Source organism: Molossus molossus, unplaced genomic scaffold, assembly GCF_014108415.1.
Source record: "Molossus molossus isolate mMolMol1 unplaced genomic scaffold, mMolMol1.p scaffold_m16_p_2, whole genome shotgun sequence".
Taxonomy (NCBI): domain Eukaryota; kingdom Metazoa; phylum Chordata; class Mammalia; order Chiroptera; family Molossidae; genus Molossus; species Molossus molossus.
This window is the reverse complement of record NW_023425355.1, coordinates 105,522,595-105,544,857: the sequence shown is the minus strand read 5'-3', so window position 1 is coordinate 105,544,857 and position 22,263 is coordinate 105,522,595. Positions and strand designations below refer to the sequence as shown.

General features: G+C 39.2%; 1 protein-coding gene across 1 annotated transcript in view; it reads right to left on the bottom strand.

The window, feature by feature from the left end:
- The window catches only part of LOC118636620 (zinc finger protein 182), a 38,710-nt gene extending 19,180 nt beyond the window's left edge, over positions 1–19,530 (bottom strand). Inside the window, exons 1-2 of the mRNA XM_036271748.1 lie at positions 19,231–19,530; positions 17,937–17,986 (exon numbers count right to left, since the gene is read on the bottom strand). Coding sequence (XP_036127641.1) covers positions 17,937–17,951 — 15 coding nt within the window. The 5' untranslated portion in view covers positions 17,952–17,986; positions 19,231–19,530. The remainder of the gene's footprint in view (positions 1–17,936; positions 17,987–19,230) is intronic.
- Between the last annotated feature and the right edge of the window lie 2,733 nt (positions 19,531–22,263).

Here is a 22,263-nt window from a genome sequence, read left to right as displayed (position 1 = left end):
AAAGTTAGCATCATGCTTCCTAATTTCAAATCATATTACAATGATGTAGTAATCAAAACAGAATAGTATTGGCATAAAAATAGACACATAGATCAATGGGACTGAATAGAGAGCACAGAAATAAACCAACATGTGTGTGTGTGTGTGTGTGTGTGTAAATAGTCAATTAATTTATGACAAAGGAGCCAAGAATACAGAATAGGGAAATGACAGTCTCTTCAATAAATGGTGTTGGAGAAACTAGACAGCCACATGCAAAAGAATGAATCTAGACTATTATCTTATACCATGTATACAAATTAACTCAAAATAGAATAAAGATCTGAATGTAAGACCTGAAACTATAAAACCATTTGCAACAATATGGAAATACCTTGAGAGCATTATATTAAATGAAATAAGTCAAACAGAAAAAAGACAAATACCATATGATTTCACTTATACACAAATTTAAAACTAAAAACAAACAAAAATACCTAAACTCACAGAGATACCAAGAACAGCTCAGTGGTTGTCAGAGATGGGGGGAGGGGGTAGATGAAATGGGTAAAGATGGTTGAAAGGTATAAACTTCCCATTATAATTTGATTAAGTTCTGGATTTTCAAAAAATGTTTTTATTGATTTTTCAGAGAGAGAGGAAGGGAGAGAGAGATAGAAACATCAATGTAAGAGATACATCAATCAGCTGCCTCCTGCATGCCCCCCACTGGGGATCGAGCCTGCAACCTGGGCATGTGCCCTGACTGGTAATCAAACCGGGACCTCTCAGTCCATTCGACGATGCTCAATCTACTGAGCCATACTGGCCGGGCTAAGTCCCTCATTTTAATGTAAAACATGGTGACTACAGTTAATAATACTGTACTGGATATCTGAAAGTTCACAAGAGAGTAAATTTTAAAAATTCTCATTACAAGAAAAAAAATTCTAACTATGTGTGGTGATGGATGCTAAGAATTATTGTGGTAATCAGTTCACAATATATACAAATATCAAATAATTATGTTGTATAGGTAAAACTAATATGTTGTATGTCAATTATATCTCAATTAAAAATGAATGAGGAGATGGAAAAATCAGAGAACAGGCAGCAGGCAACACTGGATTGAAGTTGAGTGTGTGTGTGGGTGAGCAAGTGCGAGAGAGAGTGTGAGTGGGAGTGAGTGTGGGTAAGCACCTGCATGGCAGTATGGAAACGTAGGGCAAATAGGTCTGGTGCTACAGAAGGGGAGCAGCCAGATACCACTGTGCACTGCTTGGCAAGTGCTTCTCCCCGCTTGGGGATGGAAAGCACCACCATTTTGAAAAATCTGCTGGGTCCTCCTTGGACCTGCCACATTGCCACAGGAGAGGCACAAGGCAGTAACACCACCACCATGGGAAAAGTGCATGGTAGCAGCCCTGTTACCATAGGAGTTGTGCATGCCAGCCCCGCAAGTGCAGGGCCCAGGCATGCCAGCCCCACCCCCGATGGACAAGGACACCCCAGCCCTGCCCCTGCCAGACCTGTGCACCCCAGTCACGCCCCCACCAAACCCATGCCACTCATCCATAGCCTTGCCAGTCCCATGCAACCCAGCAGCACCCACAGTGGACCTGGGCACCCCAGCAGTGCCTCTGATGACACACAGATACAAGTAGCCAGCCGTCAGTCCTCTTAGATCCGCAGCAGATGAGAGGCTCTGGCATCAATGGCCCCATACCATTCCAGAGCCACTGACCCCACAGGCCCTGCCCCAGCCAAGAACCACTGACTCCCACTGCCAGTGACTCTGAGAGCCACCACCACCACCAAGAGTGACCTGCCCTACTGCTGCCACAGCCCAGAGCCACCAGCACCCCCAGATGTCTGGACTGGATCTGACCGAGATCAGGCACTGCCAAGACCCCATGCCCATGGATACACCAACCTGCCTAGATAATATGGTGCACCTCATCTGGCCCCAAACTATCAGCCTGCTAAAATAATGAGACAAAGAAACAACCCAAATGAAAGAAAAGGAGGAATCGCCAGAAAAGTAACTAAATGAAATAAAGGCAAGCAGTTTGTCACATAAAGAATTCAAAGCAATGATTTTAAGAGTGCTCAAACAACTTAGTGAGAATAACAAGCAATTTAATGAGAATTATAAAGAGCTCTGTGGGAACTACACCAGCATGAAAAAAGAGGTAAAAGCTATGAATAAAAATCAATTGGAAATGAAGAATGACATAGCTGAAATAAATAATACCCTGGAAGGATACAATAGATTAGAAAAACTGAGGATTGAATTAGTGACTTAGAAGACAAGGTAGAACAAAACACCCAAGTAGAGCAGCAAATAGAAAAAAAAAATCAGTAAGGTGGAGGAGAGTTTAAAGGAGCTTTGGAAGAATATCAAATGTAACAACATTTGCATCATAGGAGTGCCAAAAGGAGAATTGGAGACAAAAATAGAGAACCTGTTTACAGAAATAATGACAGAAAACTTCCCTAACATGGTGAAGAAAAAAGTCACACAAGTCCGGGAAACACACAGAGTCCCAATCAAGATGAACCCAAAGACCTACACCTAGACACATCATAATTAAAATGGTAAACACTGAAGACAAAGAGAGAATCTTAAAGGTAGCAAGAGAGAGACAGAATATTACCTCCAAAGGAGCTCCCATTAGACTGTCCACTGATTTCTTAATAGAAACACTGCAGGTCAGAAGGGAGTGGCATGAAGTACACAAAGTAATGAAAAACAAGGGACTGAATCCAAGACTACTGTATCCAGCAAGACTACCATTTAAAATTGAAGGTGTATCACCACCAAACCAGTATTGTAAGAAATGCTAAAGGGACTGTTGTAAGAAGAAGAAAAAATATATATAGAGAGGAACACAGGCTTAAAAAATAAAAATGGCAACAAATAGATACCTATCAATAATGACCTTAAATAGAAATGGCTTAAATGCTCCAATCAAAAGACATAGAGTAGCTGATTGGATAGTAAAACATGACCCATATATGTGCTGTCTACAAGACTCACCCCAGAACAAGACTCATACAGGATGAAAGTAAAATGATGGGAAAAAAGTTCCATGCAAATGAAAATAAATAAAAAACTGGGGTAGCAATACACATATACGATAAAATAGACTTCAAAATGAAGGCCATAACAAGAGACAAAGAAGACCATTACATAATATTTTTTTTTCTTTGATTTTAGAGAGAGTGGAAGGGAGAGGGAGAGAGATAGAAACATTGATGAGAGTGAACACTGACTGCTGTCTCCTGCACACCCCACAATGGGGATCAGGCCCACAACCTGGGCATGGACCCTGACTGGGAATCGAACTGGCAACCTCTTGGTGCATGGGTCTATGCTCAACCACTGAGCCACACCAGCCAGACTCAGTTACATAATATTAAAGGGATCGATCCAACAAGAGGATATAACCCTGGTAAACATATATGCACCCAATATAGGAGCACCAAATTATATTTTAAAACTACTAGAGGACTTTAAGGGATAGATTGACAGCAATACAATTATAGCAGGGGACTTATTACATACCCCACTGAAATCACTGGAGAGATCTAGACAAAAAATTAACAAGGAAACAGAGACCCAAACTGCTGTACTAGATCAGATGGATTTAATTGATAATTACAGAAAATTACACCCCCAAACTGCAGAATATACAGTCTTCTCAAGTGCACACGGGACATTCTCAAAGACAGACCACATGTTAAGGCACAAACTAAGTCTTCACAAGTTCAAGAACATTGAAATCATATCAAGCATCCTTTCTGATCATAATGGCATGCAACTAGAAATAAATTACAATAAAAACACTCAAAAACATTCAAACACATGGAGGCTAGTTAGCATGTTTTTAAACAGTGAATGGGTTACCATGAGATCAATGAAGAAATAAACAACTTATTGTAAACAAATGAAATGAACACACAACACAAAATCCATGGGACACAACAAAAGCAGTCCTGAGAGGAAGTTCATAGCATTACAGGCCTACCTCAAGAAACAAGAGGTATTTCTAATAAACTATCTAACCATGCAACTTCAAGAATTATAAAGAAAACAAAAAGAAAAACTTAAAGTAGAAGGAAGGAAATAATAAAGATCAGAGCTGAAATAAATGACATAGAGACTAAAAAACAATACAAAAAAATTCAGTAAAACCAAGAGCTGGTTCTTGAAAAGATAAAAAAGATTGATGAACCTTTAGGCAGACTCACCAAGAAACAAAGAGAGAGGACCCAAGTAAACAAAATCAGAAACAAAAGAGGTGAAGTAACAAGTGACCACAAAGCATTGTAAGGAAATACTATGAATAATTACATGCCAACAAATTGGACAACCCTGGCAAAATATACAAATTCCTAGAATCATACAATCTTCCAAAACTCAACCAGGAAGAGTCAGAAAACGTGCACAAACCAGTAACAACTAAGAAAATTAAAGCTGTAATCAATAAACTCCCAGGGTACAAAAGCCCTGGTCCAAAACATTCAAAAGAGAACTAATTAATACCTATCCTCCTCAAACTATTCCAAAATATGCAAGAGGAAAGAACACTTACGAGCTCTTTCTACAAGGCCAGCATAATCATAACTCCAAAACTGGATAAAGACACTACAAAGAAAGAAAACTATAGGCCAATGTCCCTGATGCACATAGAGGCCAAAATCCTCAACAAAATATTAGCAAATTGGATCAAGCAATATATTTTTAAAAATTATTCACCACACCCTGGCCAGTTTGGCTCAGTGGTTAGAGCGTCAGCCTGCAGTCCAGAGAGACCAGGGTTTGGTTCCCACTAAGGGCATGTACCTCGGTTGCAGTTTGTCCCTGGCCATGGTTGGTCGTGCAGGTGGCAGCCACTCAATGTGTCCTTTTCACATCGATGTTTCTCTCTCTCTCTCTCTTCCTCCCTCTCCCTCCCACTCTATCTGAACAAAACATGGAAAAAAATGTCCTCGGATGATAAAAAAAAATTATTCACCACACGAAGTGGGCTTTATCCCAGGAATGCAAGGCTGGTACAATATTTGCAAATCAATAAGTGTGATACACTACATAAACACAATAAAAAATAGAAATCATATCCTCATATCAACAGATGTTGTAAAAGCATTTGACAAAATCCAGCACCCATTTTTTTATAAAAACTCCCAACAGAGAATTCAAAAATGGCGGAGAAGTGAATGGAAGCTATACAGACCATCTCCCAGGACCAAACTGGAATTACAATGAAAGTAAAGCCAAATCATCAGGAAAAAGCTACAGAAAAGCAGCTTGGAGGACCACATAACGAGGGACACTGACTCAATCCTGGTAGGCTTGTTTGTGGAGACGCGAGAGGGGGGCTGGGAGCCCACAGTTGGCAGCGGTCTTACCTGTGAGCAGCAGCCATAGTTGTAAGCAGTGGCCTTAGCTGTGAGCAGCAGCCTTAGTTGTGCACAGCGGCCTTAGCTGTGAGCAGCGCCCTCGGGTTAAACTCCCAAGCGGCTCCAAAGTGCAGAGCTGGGGCAGAGGCTAAAATAGCCACAGCCACTTACCTTGGGCTCTGGCAGAGGGAGGGCAGACTGGACGGCAACTGTGTAGGAACACTCGGGATTTGGAAGGCACTCACAGCTTTTGCTGAGTTGCGGCCACGCAGGACAGCAGTCATCTTACTCCTTCCCAGGGCTCTGGGGACAGGCAACGGTCCCTCCCTCGGAAATTCAATCCCACTAGGTAGCCATTGAAATGCAAATTGAGGCCCATTAACTACCAGCATCTGCCCCACCCTTGGGAAATCTCATTACGCTGAGTACCTGAGGGAGTCTTTCATTCAACTGAAAAGCCACAGCTCTTCAGGTAACCTTAACAGCTACTGATAGCCTCCAGGCAAAAAGCTAGAGGATAACTGTACCATTCCTGGGCTAGCAACTCTAACCAGGAAACTAAGACTTGACACTGGTGTTTAATGTGGGTCCTCCCTGGATCATCCAAACCCAGGAGAGGGAGCCACAAACAGCAGAACACCAACACCCACAGGGAAAATTTGGAAGGCTCCAAAGGCCACTGTGATAGCCAAAATGGTGAAACAAAGAAACAAAAGCCAAACGATAGAAAAAGAGACCTCTACTGAATGAGGTGCAGTTAAGCAAGTTAACAGAACTAGAATTCAGAGCCATGATCTTGAGGAAGCTCAACAGCATGTGTAAGGACATGAGCATCATGAGTAAAGACATAGAAATGTTGAAAATCAACCAGTTGGAAATTAAAAATCACCAAGAAGAAATGAAGAATGACATATGAGAAATAAAGAACACATTGGAAGGTCTAAATAGCAGAGTAGAGGAAGCTGAGGACCGGATCAGTGGATTAGAAGATAGGGTAGAAAAAAATCAACGAATCAGAAAACCAAAAGGAAAACAAAACCATTAAAAACAGGAAGACAGCTTAAGAGAAATATGGGACAACTGGAAACATAATAACATTCGCATCATAGGAGTCCCCAAAGAAGAAGAAAATGAGCAAGGGTTAGAGAATATAGTTGAAGAAGTAGTGACAGAAAACTTTTCTAACTTGGTGAAGGAAGAAGGCATTCAAGTTCAAGAAGCAAAGAGAACCCCAAGTAAGAAGAACCCAAACTGGCCCGCACCAAGACACATAGTAATGAAAGTGCCAAAAATTAAAGAAAAAGAGAGAATCCTAAAGGCAGCAAGAGATAAGAGGTTACCTACAAAGGAAACCCCATAAGGTGACTTCTCACAAGAAACACTACAGGCCAGAAGGGAACGGCAAGAGGTAATCAAGGTCATGAAAAACAAGGATCTGAATCCAAGACTACTCTACCCAGCAAGGCTATCATTCAATATAGAAGGTCAAATAAAGAGCTTCCCAGACAAAAAAGGCGAAGGGAATAGATTAGCACCAAACCAGCACTGCAAGAAATGTTAAAAGGACTGCTGTAATTAGCAGGAGAAATAGGAAGAAAAATACAACCACACTAAACAAAAAAGGCAATCAATAAGTACATATCAACAATCACCTTAAATGCAAACGGATTGAATGCTCCGATAAAAAGACACAGAGTAGCTCACTGGATAAGAAAGCATTACACATCTATATGTTGTTTACAAGAGACCTACCTCACAACAAAAGACTCACATAGGTCGAAAGTGAAGGGATGGAAAAAATCTTTCAATCAAATGGAAAGGAAAAAAAAAAAAAAAAAGCTGGGGTGTAGCAATACTCAAAGATGCCACTACATAATATTGAAAGGATCTACCCAACAGGAAGATATAACCTTGATAAACATATATGCACCCAATATCGGAGCACCAACATATATTAAAAAATTTTTGGAGGACTTCAAAAGAGATATTGACAGCAATACAATCATAGTAGGGGACTTCAACACCCTGCTGACATCACTGGATAGATCCTCTAGACAAAAAATTAGCAAGGAAACAGAGACTCTAAATGAAGCACTAGACCAAATGGATTTAATAGATATCTACAGAGAATTACACCCCAAAACTACAGAATTCACGTTCTTCTCAAGTGCACATGGGACATTCTCAAAGATAGACCACATGTCAGGACACAAACTAAGTCTCTAGAGTTCAAGAAGACTGAAATCATATCAAGCATCTTCTCAGATCACAATGGCATGAAACTAAAAATCAATTGCAATAAGAACATGCAAAGACATTTGAACACATGGAAGCTAAATAGCATGTTTTTAAACAACAAATGGGTCACTGAGGAGATCAAGGAAGAAATTGAAAATTTCCTGGGAACCAATGAAAATAAACACACAACAACAAAAAATCTGTGGGATGCAGCAAAAGCAGTTCTGAGAGGGTAGTTCATAGCACTACAGGCCTACCTCAAGAAACAAGAAAAATCTGTAATAGACTATCTAACCTCACAACTTAAAGAACTAGAGTGAAAACAAAAAGAAAACACCAGAGCAAGTAGAAGGAAGAAAATAGTAAAGGTCACAGCAGAAATAAATGACAGAGTCCAAAAAAAACAATTCAAAGGATCAATGAAACAAAGAGCTGGTTTGTCGAAAAGATAAACAAGATTGATGGACCCTTAACTAGACTCATCAAGAAACAGAGAGAACCCAAATACACAAAATCAGAAATGAAGGAGGAGAAGTAACAACTGACACCACAGAAATACAAAAGATTGTTAACAACTCCTATGAAGAATTATACGGCAACAAATTCGACAATCTAAGCTAAATGGACAAATTTCTAGAAACACACAGTATCCCAAAACTGGACCGGGAAGAGATAGAAAACTTGAACAGACCAATAACAACTAAGGAAATTGAAGATGTAATCAAGACTCCCCCAGCAAACAAAAGCCCAGGCTCGATGGCTTCACGGGGGAGTTTTACCGAACATTCAAAGAAGAACTAACACCCATTCTCCTCAAACTATTTCAAAAAATTCAAGAAGATGGAAGACTTCCAAACTTGTTTTATGAAACCAGCATAATTCTAATTCCAAAACCAGAAAATGACATTACAAAGAAAGAAAACTACAATATCCCTGATGAACATAGATGCCAAAATCCTGAACAAAATACTAGCAAATCAGATCCAGCAATACATCAAAAAACTTATTCACCATGACCAAATGGGATTCATCTCAGGGATACAAGGCTGGTACAATATTTGCAAATCAATAAACGTGATATACCACATAAACAAAATGAAGAATAAAAACCACATTATCATATCAATAGATGCCGAAAAAGCCTTTGACAAAATCCAGCACCCATTTCTGATCAAAATTCTCAGCAACGTGGGAATAGAGGGATCATATCTCGACATAATAAAGGCCACATATGAAAGACCTACAGCCAACATCATACTCAATGGGCAAAAACTAAAAGCATTTCCGTAAATAACAGAAACAAAGCAAGGATGCCCACTTTCGCCACTCTTTAACATAGTACTGGAAGTCTTAGCCAAAGCAATCAGACAAGAAGAAAAAATAAAAGGGAATCAAATTGGAAAGGAGGAAGTGAAACCGTCATTATTCACAGATGACATGATACTATACGTAGAAAACCCCAAAGACTCCATCAAAAATTTACTAGACTTAATACATGAATTTGGCAAAGTAGCAGGATACAAAATTAAAGTCAAGAAATCGATGGCATTATTGTACACCAATGATGAACTCACAGAAAGAGAAACTAAGAAAACAATCCCATTTACCATTGCGGCAAAAAAATTAAGATACCTAGGAATAAACTTAACGAAAGAAATAAAGGACCTATTCCTGGAAAACTACAGGTCATTGAAAAAAGAAACAGAGGAATATATAAAAAGTGGAAGCACATACCTTGTTCATGGATTGGAAGAATTAACATCATTAAAATGTCCATACTACCCAAAGCAATCTATATATTCAATGCAATCCCCATCAAAATACCAACGACATACTTCACAGAACTAGAACAAATACTTCAAAAGTTCATATGGGACCAAAAAAGACCTCGAATAGCCACAACAATCTTGAAAAAGAACAAAGTTGCAGGGATCACATTACCAGATTTCAGGTTATACTACAAAGCCACTGTAATCAAAACACCCTGGTTCTGGCACAAGAACAGGCATATATAGACCAGTAGAACAGAATAGAGAACCCAGAAATGGACCCAAGACAATACGCTCAATTAATATTTGACAAAGGTGGCAAGAGCATATAGTGGAGTAAAGACAGCCTCATTAATAAATGGTGTTGGGGAAATTGGACAGCTACATGCAACAAAATGAAAGTAGATTATCAATTTACACCATACACAAGAATAAACTCAAAATGGATAAAAGACTTAAATGTGACTCATGAATCCATAAAAATCCTAGAAGAGACTGTAGGCAACAAAATTTCAGACATACGCAGCAGAATTTTCACTGATACATTACCTAAGGCAACAGAAACAATGGAGAAAATGAATATATGGGACTACATCAAATTCAAAAGCTTCTGCACAGCAAAAGATACAATCATCAAAATGGAAAGGATAGCCACTGTATGGGAGAGCATAATTGCCAATGACATATCAGATAAGGGGTTAATTTCCAATATATATAGAGTGCTCATACAACTGAACAAAAGGAAGGCAAAGAACCCAATTAAAAAATGGGCAGAGGAACTAAATAGACACCTCTCCAACAGGACATACAAATGGCTAAGAGACATAGGAAGAAATGCTCAACATCACTAATCATCAGAGAGATGCAAATTAAAACAACAATGAGGTATCACCTCACACCTGTCAGAATGGCCGCCATCAACAAATCATTAAACAACAAGTATTGGTGAGCGTGTGGAGAAAAGGGGACTCTAGTACACTGCTAGTGGGAATGCAGACTGGTGCAGCCACTATGGAAAACACTATGGTGTTACCTAAAAAATTTAAAAATTGAACTTCCATTTGACCCAGTGATCCCACTTCTAGGAATATACCCTAAGAAGCCTGAAACACCAATCAGAAAGAATATATGTACCCCCATGTGCGTAGCAGCACTATTTACAATAGCTAAGATCTGGAAACAGCTCAAATGTCCATCAGTAGAGGAATGGGTAAAAAAGTCGTAGTACGTATACAAAATGGAGTACTATGCAGCTGTAAGAAAGAATGATCTCTTATCCTTTGAGACGACATGGAGGGACCTGGAAAGTGTCATCCTAAGCGAGACAAGCCAAACGGAGAAAGACCAGTTTCATATGATCTCACTTATTTGTGGAATATAATGAACATAACAGTCTGAGGAATGGGGTAGTCCCAGAGACGTGGAAGTTGGGTACAGACTGACAATCCCCAGAAGAGGAGGTGGTGGGGGAGAGATAAACCACAGAACTTATATGCATGTATATATGAACAATGGATATGGACAACAAAGCTGGGGACAGAGCGGGGAAGGAGTGGGAGGGGGGAATCAGTGAGGGAAAAAGTAGAAACATCTGTAACAAAAATAAATTAATTAATTAAAAAGAAAACTCTCAGCAAAGTAAGAATAGAGAGATCATACCTCAATATAATAAAGGTCATATATGAAAAACCTACAGCCAACATCATACTCATGGGCAAAAACAAAAACATTTCCCTTAAAAACAGAAACAAGATAGCAATGTCCGCTTTCACCAAAGTACTGGACGTCTTAGTCACAGTGATCAGACAAGAAGAAAAATTTAGGCATCCAAATAGGAAAAGAAGGAGTAAAACGGTCATTATTAAAAAATGACATGATATTGTCATTTAACCCTAAAGACTCCACCAAACAACTACTAGATTAATAAATGAATTCAACAAAGTAGCAGGATAGATGATTAACATCCAGAAATCGATGGCATTTTTATACACCAAAAATGAACACTCAGAGAAACTAAAAAAGACAATCCCATTTACCATTGCAACAGAAAAATTAAGATACCTAGAAATAAACTTAACCTGCCCTGGCCAGTTTGGCTCAGCGGTTGGAGCGTCGGCCTGCGGTCCGGAGAGACCCGGGTTCGGTTCCCGCTAAGGGCACGTACTTCGGTTGCAGTTTGTCCCCGGCCCTGGTTGGTCATGCGGGTGGCAGCCACTCGATGTGTCCCTTCACGTCGATGTTTCTCTCTCTCTCTCCCTCCCACTCTATCTGTACAAAAAATGGAAAAATATCCTCGGGTGAGGATAAAAACAAACAAACAAACAAAAAAAAGAAATAAACTTAACCAAGCAGGTAAAAAACCTGTACTCAGAAAATTACATGACATTGAAAAAAGAAATAGAGGAACATATAAAAAAAAGTGCAGGCATATATCATGTTCATTGATTGAAGAAATTAGTATCATTAAAATGTCCATACTACCCAAAGCAATGTATAGATTCAATGCAATCCCTATTAAAGTACCAATGGCATATTTCACAGATCTAGAACAAAAACTCTAAAAGTTTATATGGAATCAAAATAGTCCCTGAATAGCCAAAGCAGCCTTGAAAAAGAAGAACAAAGTTGGAGGGATCACAATTTCAGGTGTCAGGTTATACTACAAAGCCATTGTAAGTTCAATAAATCCAAAAAGAAAATGTAGGCAGCAAAATCTCAGATATCACATGTAGCAGAATTTTCAGTGATACATTGCCTAGGGTAAGAGAAACAAAGGGAAAAAATTAATAAACAGGACTATATAAAACTAAAAAGCTTCTGTACAGCAAAAGAAACCACCATCAAAATGAAAAGGGAATCCACTGTATGAGAGAACATATTGACTAATAATACAACTGATAAGGGGTTAATTTCAAATATATATATATATATATATATATATATCTCCTATAACTCAACAAAAAGAAGACTAAAATCCAATTAAAATGGGCAGAAGACCTGAATAGACACTTCTCAAAAAGGACATACTAATGGTCAAGAGACATATTAAAAAATGTTCACCATCACTAATCAATAAAGAGATGCAAATTAAAATGACTATGAGGTATCACCTTACACCTGCCAGAATGGCTGCCATCAACAAATCATCAAACAAGTGCTGGTGAGGATTGGAGAAAAAGGTACTCGAGTACACTGCTGGTGGGAATGCAGACTGGTGCAACCACTATGGAAAACAATATCTTGTTTCCTCAAAAAATGTAAAATGGAACTGTCATTTGACCCAGTGATCCCGTTTCTAGGTATATATCCTAAGAAGACTAAAACACCAATCATATATGCACCCCTATGTACACAGCAGCGCTATTTATAATAGCCAAGATCTGGAAACAGCCCAAGTGCCCATCAGTAGATGAGTGGATAAAAAAGCTTTGGTACATTTACACAATGGAATACTATGCAACTGTAAGACAGAAACATCTCTTACCCTTTGTGATGACATGGAGGGACCTGCAGAGTATTATGCTAAGCAAAATAACCCAGTTAAGGAAAGACAAATACCACATGATCTCACTTATTTATAGAATATAATGAACAAAATAAGCTGACCAACAAAATAGATCCAGAGACATGAAGTAGGGAACAGACTGAGAAACCTCAGAGAGATGGGGGTGGAGGGGTGGGAAGAGATAAGTCAGAGAATTTATATGCATATATGCATAACCAATGGACACAGACAACAGTGTGTTGAAGGCAGGGGGCACAGGAGCAAGGTGGAGGGTGTCAATGGTAGGGGACATCTGTAATACTTTCAATAATAAAGATAAATGTTTAAATAACAAATGAGGACATTTGTAAATATACATGGAATGATTTCCAGGATATATTGTTAAGGGAATAAAGCAAAGTACTAAAGGGTCTATAAAGTACAGTAAGTCCTCACTTAATACTGTTGACTTTAAGAGAAATGGCATATAATGAAACCAATTTTACCATAGGCTAACTGATATAAACAAGAGTTAAGTTCCTACAGCATCTCATCAATAACAAAATACTAAACAAAACATGTACTATACTCAATAGGTTAGTTTTTCACAGGTCTAGGTGTAGGAATTCTGCTTCTATTTTCTGTGTATTGTAAGACTGAGCACATGAGTCAATATATTGATGCTATGCTCTCACTGTTGGAAAAAGGAGATGCAAATATAGAATGAGACAAGACTAAGAAAATTCCTAGGATACTGTATGAATTCAAGGTATGTATGTATGTGTGTATATGTATATGTGTGTGCATGTATATATGTATATATACACATAGATTATATAGACATATAAACAGGCACATATACAAACACAAAGCTCTGTTCACTGAAAAGGCCTACAAGTAATGACACCCTAGCAGTGATGAGCGCACCTAGGATACAGATTTTTTTTTAGTTTCTACATATCATCCCCTAATAGGAAATAGTGCTCTTTGGACAAATGGCTGATTTCAGGCTTGGGTCAGGGAAAGTAAAAGATGAGGGCTAGAACATTTTACTGCTCCAGAAAGTAAACAAATGCTATCAAAATTATAGGGAGGTGTCAAAAGGACATAAAAACCAGCTTAAAAGGGCTCCCACTGGCCAACTCATGGAGAACTGAGCATCAGAATAAACAATGACAGTAATGGATTATAATCCACTGAACAAAATAAAACCCATAAAAATAAAAAGTTTGTATTACTGATTAAAGTAAATAAATGAAGGAGACAAGGAAAACCTACCTTCTAGCACAATCACCTTGGGCACTAGGATTCCAACATGTGAATTTTGGGGGGAACACAAACATTTAGACCATAGCAAAGGTCAACAAACAAAAATCAATCATATTTCTATATAGTGGCAATAAATATTGAAAACTGAAATTTTAAAAACAAAACCATTTACAATAGCTTAGAAAATGAAATGAATAAAACATGTCTAGGTTTAACAAAACATGTTGTTATGAACTGAATTGTGCTCTCCCACCCCAATTTAAATGTTGAAGCCCTAACTCGCAATGTGAATTTATTTGAAGATAGGGCCTGTAAGAAGATAATTAAGGTTAAATGAGGTCATAAGAGCGGGCCCTAAGCCGATAGGACTGGTGTCTGTTTAAGAAGAGGAAAACACACCAGAGCTCCCTTTCTCTGCACAAGCATAGAGGAAAGGCCATGTGAGGACACATTGAAAAGGCGGCTATCAATAAGCCAGGAAGAGAGGTCTCACCAGAAACCAACTCTGATGGTACCTTGATCTGGGACTTCTACTTGCCAGAACTGTGAGAAATAAATTTCCATAGCATTTTGTTATGGCAGCTTGAGCAGACTAATATACATGTAAAGGATGTGTATGTTAAAAATTACAAAATATTGATAAAATAAATCACAGAAGATCTAAATAAATGGAGAGACATACAGTGTTCATGGATTGAAAGACACACATAATAAAGATTTCAATTCTCCCCAAACTGATCTTTAAGTTTAACTCAATTTCTATAAAAATCCTAGCAAGATAATTTTTAGATATATAACAAGATTATTCTAAAATTTTTATAGAAAGACAAAGGCAAAGGAACAAGAACAGCCAAACAATTTTGAAAAAGTAGAATCAAGTTGGAAAAATCATACTACTTGATTTAAAGACTTAATATAAAGCTGCAGTTAATGAAAACAATATGGTACTGGCAGAGGTATAGATACATAGATCAATAGCACAGAATATAGTCCAGAAATAGACCCCACAAAACTGTAAAAGCAATTCAATGGAGAAAAGTGGTCCTTTCAACAAATGGGGTTAGAACAAATGGAAATCCATATGCAAAATAATGAACCTTGACCTATTCCTCACACCTTATATAAAAATTAATGCAAAATAGATCATAGGTCTAAATGTAAAACATAAAACCAAAAAACTTATAGAAGAGGTAGGAAAAATCTTCATGACCTAGGGTTCAGCAAAGAGTCCTTAGACATGACACCAAAAGCACATCCATAAAGGAAATAATTTATAAATTGGACATTTTCAAAATTAAAAATTCTTGCTCTGTGAACATCGTTAAGAGAATGAAAAACCAAGCCATACACTTGAAGAAAATATTTATAAACCATGTATTTGACAAAGCACTTGTACACAGAATATATAAAGAACTCTTGAAACTGAAAAATGTGAAGGGATTGAGAAACACAGATTGGCAGTTACAAAACGGTCATGGGGATGTAAAGTACAGCATAGGAAATAGTCAATGATGTTGTAATAACTATGTATGGTGCCAGTTGGGTACTGGAAATGTCAGGGGGAACACTCTGTAAAGTATATTATTGTCTAACCACTATGTTGTACACCTGAAACTAATATAAAATAATATCAAATGTAAACTGTAATATATTTTTTTAATTTTAAAAACAGAATAGTGAGAAAACAATCCAATTTAAAAATAGGTAGAAGACTTAACTGAACAGACACTTCACCAAAGAGGATATACAAAAAGTAAATAAGCATATATAAAGATATTCAACATCATCAGCCATTACAGAAATACAAATTAAAACCGTGATAAGATACCACTATAAAACTAGAATGACTAGAATTAAAAATATTGACAATACCAAGTGCTAGCAAAAATGTGAAGCAATTGGAATTGTTATACATTGCTGGTGAAAATGAAAAAATGATTCAACCATTCTGGAAACAATTTGGCAGATTCTTAAAAAGTTAAATATACATTTACCATATGACCCAGCAATCTAATATTTACTGTAGAGAAATGAAAACAGATGTTCACACAAAAACTTGTTATGAATGTTTAAAGTAGCTCTACTAATAATTGCCAAAAACTGGAAATAATTAAAATGTCTTTCAACAAAATAGATAAACTGTGGTACATCTATAGCATAGAATACCACTCAGCAATAACAAGGAAAGAACTACTCACACACACACACACACACACACACACACACACACACACACAAAACCTGGCTGAATCTCCAGGGAATTATACTAAGTGAAAAAAATCCAATCTCAAAAGGTCACATACTCTATGATTACATTTATATCACTTTCTTGAAATGACAAAAGTCTAGAAATAGAGAACAGATCAGTAATTGCTAGGAGTCTAGGAATGGGATGAGGAGGGGGAAGTGGGTGGATGTGGCTATAAAAGAGCAACATAAGGGATCCTTGCATTGATGGAACTGTCTTGACCCTATCAAGGTCGATATCCTGGTTGTGACATTGTACTATAGTTCTGAGAGATATTAACATTGGGAGGAACTGGGTAAATGATACATGGGATTTCTCTGTATTATTTTTACAATTGCATGTCAATCATTTATCTCAAAAGGCAGTTTAATTTTTTAAAAAAAGTCTGCATATCATATGATTCCATCTATATGACATTCTTGAAAAGATAAAACTATAGTGACAGAACAGATTTGTGGTTGCCTGAGGTCACAGGTGGAATAGCATGAGGAAGTTTTTTGGCGTGATGAAACTACTCTGCACCCTATATATTAGTTACACCAACTTATACATGTGTTAACACTTATTGAACTAGACAACAACAAAGTGAATTTTGCTGTACACTAAATTAAAATATAAGAATTTTATTTAATTTATTGGGGTGACATTGGTTAATAAAATTATATAGGTTTCAAGTGTACAATCTTATAATACATCATCAGTATACTGTATTGTGTGTTCACTACTCAAAGTCAAGTCTCCTTCCATCACCATTTATCCCTTCTTTATCCTCTTCTACCTCCCCACACTTCCCTTCCCCTCTGGTAATCACCATATTGTTGTCTGTGTCTATAAGGTTTTTTTTCTTAATCCCTTCACCTTTTTCATCCAGCTCCCCAATTTCCCTCCCCCTCTGACAGTGGTCAGTCTATTCTCTGTATATGAGTCTGTTTCTATTTTGTTTAAAAATTTTTTAAGTGAAAGGAAAAAGGTGGTGGGCTATGAGTATCTGTCTCTTAGCCAAATGAGAATCAAAATTCCAACTGAGAAAATTACTTCAGGAGAAATTTGAAAGGCAAGCAGTTCTCTAAGATATTTCATTTCCAAATTACATTTTGACATTAGGTCTCCACCTCATTGAGGAATGAATGCTATAAGAAATATCTGCAGGAACCAGGGACTGCATTTTTCACCAGGCTGTGGTTTAAGACAATTCCACCACCCACAGGAAGACCTAGTAAAGAAATGCCTTGAAAGGCAATTGCTGGAAAACTTTTCTTTCCTGAGGACTTGGTGTGCTCTCCCTGCTATAAGCAAGGTGAGCCAAGTTACTGGTTACATTTGCTTCCCTCTGGCTGCCAGAGGCTCAAAGAGAAATTTGCAGTTCATCATTAGTATTTGTAACACCGTAAGTCTTCCATATGTCTATATTGGCCTTGCTGTGGTCTCTCATTTTCCCTGATCCTAATGCTTATTCACAAATAACTTCCCATTTTATGTCAAAGATTCCTACATAGCTCATTATACCCATGGTAAAACGGAGGAAGGTACAGACAAGTCTTACCTGGGCTTCGGCCATTTCCTGCTCTTCTTGGAAAAAGGCAGATGTGTGAGCTGGAAGAGTGGAGAAGTGTAGAGCATATAAGAGACTACATCAGCCTAGAAATCCCCACACCAGTTAGACATGAGGCTGCTCTATGGAAGTTTGGGCAATCATGTGGGTTTAACCATCACCTGTGTATTCTTGCCTAGTTTCCTCATGTGAACATTTAACACAAAAGGCTTTTTCTCTATATAGTTATGTACTGACCCAGAAATTGTATTTCTAGGTATTTTCCTTAATGAAATAATGTATCATAACTTCTCTGTGAGTACCTTCATCTCAGCATTCACTTTTACAATGCCAAATTTAGGCCTGGCCAGTTTGGCTCTGCGGTTATTGTTGGCCAGAAAACTGAAGGGTCGCAGGTTCAGCTCCCAATCAAGGGTGTGTGCCTAGGTTGCAGGTTCAATCCCTAGCCCAGTCTGAGGTCATGTGGGAGACAACCAATTGGTGTTTCTCTCTCACATCACTGTTTCTCTCTCTCTCTCTCCCCCTCCCTCCCTCCCACTGTATCTAAGAATCAATGGAAAATATACTTGGGTGAGGGTTTTAAAATAATAATAATAATAATGATAATAACAATGTTAAATTTAAACACTCCTCTATGACCATAATATGGGATTGATAAGGAAATACAATAGATGAAATGCTATGTAGCTATTAAAAATAATGTATGGAACTGCACACTTATTATCTGTGTACTTTTTTTATTGAGGTAACATTGGTTTATTACATTACATAAGTTTCAGGTGTGCAACATTATAATTTGACAACTGCATATTACTACAGAGCTTTCACCTATCTGTACTTTTTTGTACACACATCTAAATTAAGTTTTTTAAATGTTATAGAATAAATATTTAAACTGAATCACAGTAAAGTTCTAAGTGGAAAAAAAAGGTAGATTATAAAATTGCAGGAACCCATTTTAAAACTGTATATTAAGTGTTCAAAAAAAGCATACTACTTATACACACTAAAAAATGCCTTAGACATTTAAATGTAGGGGATTAGAATTAGTTCATTTTCTTATTCTTTATTTTCTAATTCATCTAGAATTCAAACGTGTTACTTATCTATTAACCGCCAAGAAAACAACTTTTTGAAACATTACCCCATGACATTAGCCCCATCCCGGAAAGACCCCACAGACCCTGCAGCCCCAGTCCCCACCCAACCCACCTCCCAAGCCCCAGGCTCTGGGGGGACCCTTAGGCAGGTGAGTCCTCTCAGGGGCCTTCTTCCTTCTCCTCACCTCGCTGGGGCCGTCTTGCCCAGGAACCAGAAGGAAGCCTTCGGGTGCAGATTCACTTCAGCTGGAACATTGACACGAGGCCCCTACCTCGGGGCTTGGGCAAGGGCAGAGGGGCAGAGAGAGATGGGGCACGCCTAAGGAAGGGCCTGAGGGGTGCTATGAACCCTTTGCGCAGGTCACTGTGCTGGAAAATGTGTAAAAGTCAATGTTTAATAAGCTCCATTCAACCCTGACTAGCCCCATAATTTTGCCCATTACTGAGCCTAAATATCCTCATTCACTGACCTCTCGGTCCTCTATCATTCAGCCCACAACCCCCTACATCAAAGACCCCCCACAAACCCTCATTTACTCGTCCCCCAGAACTCCCCATCACTCGGCCCATCACCCCTAGCACTCGCCCCCTCAACCTCTCTGTTTCTCTCTCTCTCTCCAACAGATTTTCTGCTCCCTACAGAGGAGACCGTTACAAGAACTAGCCTGGAGACACACTTCCGCTTCAGGACTAACTCGGGCTCCGCAGCCCACAGGACTGCAGGGGCCGTGTGTGCGCACGCTCAGTTGGAGCTTGGAGCCTGTGTCCGCCAATAGTCAGCAAGCTGCCCCCTCCCGCCGTCCGAAGTGAGGACACTGGGCTGCAGCACAGGCGCAGAAGGAAGATGGCCGCGCTGATGATGTCACTCCAATGGGATGGCCACGCCCATCGCGTCTCCTCCTCGGGACGGTGGACGGGTGGACGCGTTGAGCAGGTGTTTACTTTGTTCTTCCGAGGCCGCCATTCCTATAACTACCAAGACAAATTTTCTTATGGCGGAGAGGGGACATATCCAATTAATGAAAGCTCTAGCAGGCAGGATTTTGGTGGCTTGAACTTGGAGGGCAGCATTGGGTTTGCAGGAGTAATTGAACAGTAAGACGGGATAGGAAGCCGAATTGCAAGGAGTGCACAAAGTCTAGGAGGTAGAGAAAGGTCTCTGGCTCCATCCAGTGGCTATGGCTGGGAGTTGACAGTCAAGCGTTTAAAGGCAAACAAGAAGCTGAAGAATAAATGGCGACCTAGGACAAACAGACACATACACTCCGGAGCGAAAGGAGATCTGTTAAGTAGGGACTGACAAGTTGCTCCCTCTGAATGGGCAGAGACTATCTCTTTTCATGGAGGTGGCAGTTATGCGGTACAAAAGGAGCAGGCCACACAAATATCTGAAGCAAAGAGCTTTCTGGTGAAGGGCATGGATGTTAAAGGTCCTGAAGTAGGACCTAGTTTTTCATCTTGGAAGAACAGAAACAGTGCCATTATATTGGGAGTGTAGGAGATGTAGGCAAGGGAGAAGTGAATGGCGACCAGATGCTGTAGGGCCTCCTTTGCCAGGAACAGAGCTCGTGTTTCATTCTGGACATAATGGGAAGCCATAAAAGGGATCATATTTTTAAAGACCACTTCGAAGCCATCTAGCATTATATATTAATGTTAAAAATACACATATATCACTCAGCCAGTGTGGCTCAGTGGTTGAGCATCGACCCATGCACCAAGAGGTCGCTGGTTTGATTCTGGGTAAGGGCACATGCCCAGGTTATGAGCCCAATCCCCAGTGAGGGGCATGCAGGAGGTGGCCAATCGATGTTCTCTCTCATTGATGTTCCTATCTTTCTCTCCATCTCCCTCTCTCTCTCAAAAAAAAATCAATAAAGAAAAAAATTTTTTAAATACACATATATTTGACTCCTATTTATTGCCTGTCTTACACCACTAGAACATAAGCTCCACAGGAATTTGCTTAAGTACCTCCTGTACCACAGGTAGTGTTCTAGATAGTGGGAATACTGCAGGGAAGAAAAGAACAACAACAACAAAATCCAAACAGATGAACATAATGAAGACAGCCTCATTTCAAACCCCCACCTATCAGCTGTGTAACCTAGGGCAGGACTCAACTTCTCTGTGCTAAGTTTCCTCATTTATAAAACGGGGGTACTGACAATACCTACCTCTTTAGGGTTGTGATGACAAATGAGTTGATCATTGTAAAGGGTTTAGAACAATGCCTGACACATAGCAAGTGCTATATAAATATGATGATGATGATTTAAATAAAATTAGACTGTGTATGTATAAAACTTTTTAATAAGAAGAATAAAAATAAAAGATAATTTACAGATTTCTTTGTTGAGACCAGACTGCAGAGGGCAAGGGTGAAAACAGGAAGACCAGTGAGAAGGCTCCTGCCAACAGGCCCAGCAAGTGATAATGAAGGCTCAGACCTAGCTCAGTTTCCCAAGGTCAGATCCTTAACTTCCACCCAATAATAGTCTTGTTTATTCAATAGCTCACAGAACTTCCGGAAATTATCTGTGGGTCCTCATTCTAGAACCACTAAAACTAGCCAAGGAATTTTTTTTTTTTTTTACCAGAAATATAGATAGAGCTTCCTAGCAGACAAAACAAAGAGAGAAAGCAGGGGAGTAATGCAAATCTCTTGCTCCCTGGGTACAATACTTATCAGCCCTCTCAATGCACTAGGAAGTAGAAACTAGGAGGGGGCTGGACCTTTATGTCCATCCCAGTCTGGCCCCTTCCAGCCTGTATACATCATTTCCCCACCAGCTTGTACACACACACACACACACACAGCACACAAGCACACATGGAGAGAGAACTCCTTTAGGGTTGGTGGGTTGGTGGGTTGGTGGGTTGGTGGGTTGGTGGGTTGGTGGGTTGGTGGGTTGGTGGGTATTGAGGTGAAGCTCCAGAAATATCCCTACGCCGGTGATACAGCCCCTCAGAAACTGTCCCAGGGTTCACAGTGCACACCCACAAGCTTTGTGAGGCCAGCTTTTCTGCTGCAAAGCTAAGACCCCCATTTTCTGTCCTGTGCATCCTCTACCATCAATCCCTACTGGTGAGACCTCCTCATACAGTAGCCTAAACAGCAGGTGGCTAGGTGAGGTGGTGTAAAAAGCTGACAGCTAGTCCCACCACATAGAGTCTGCACATGTGACACTCCCACCCAAAGGCCCTCCAACTTGCTG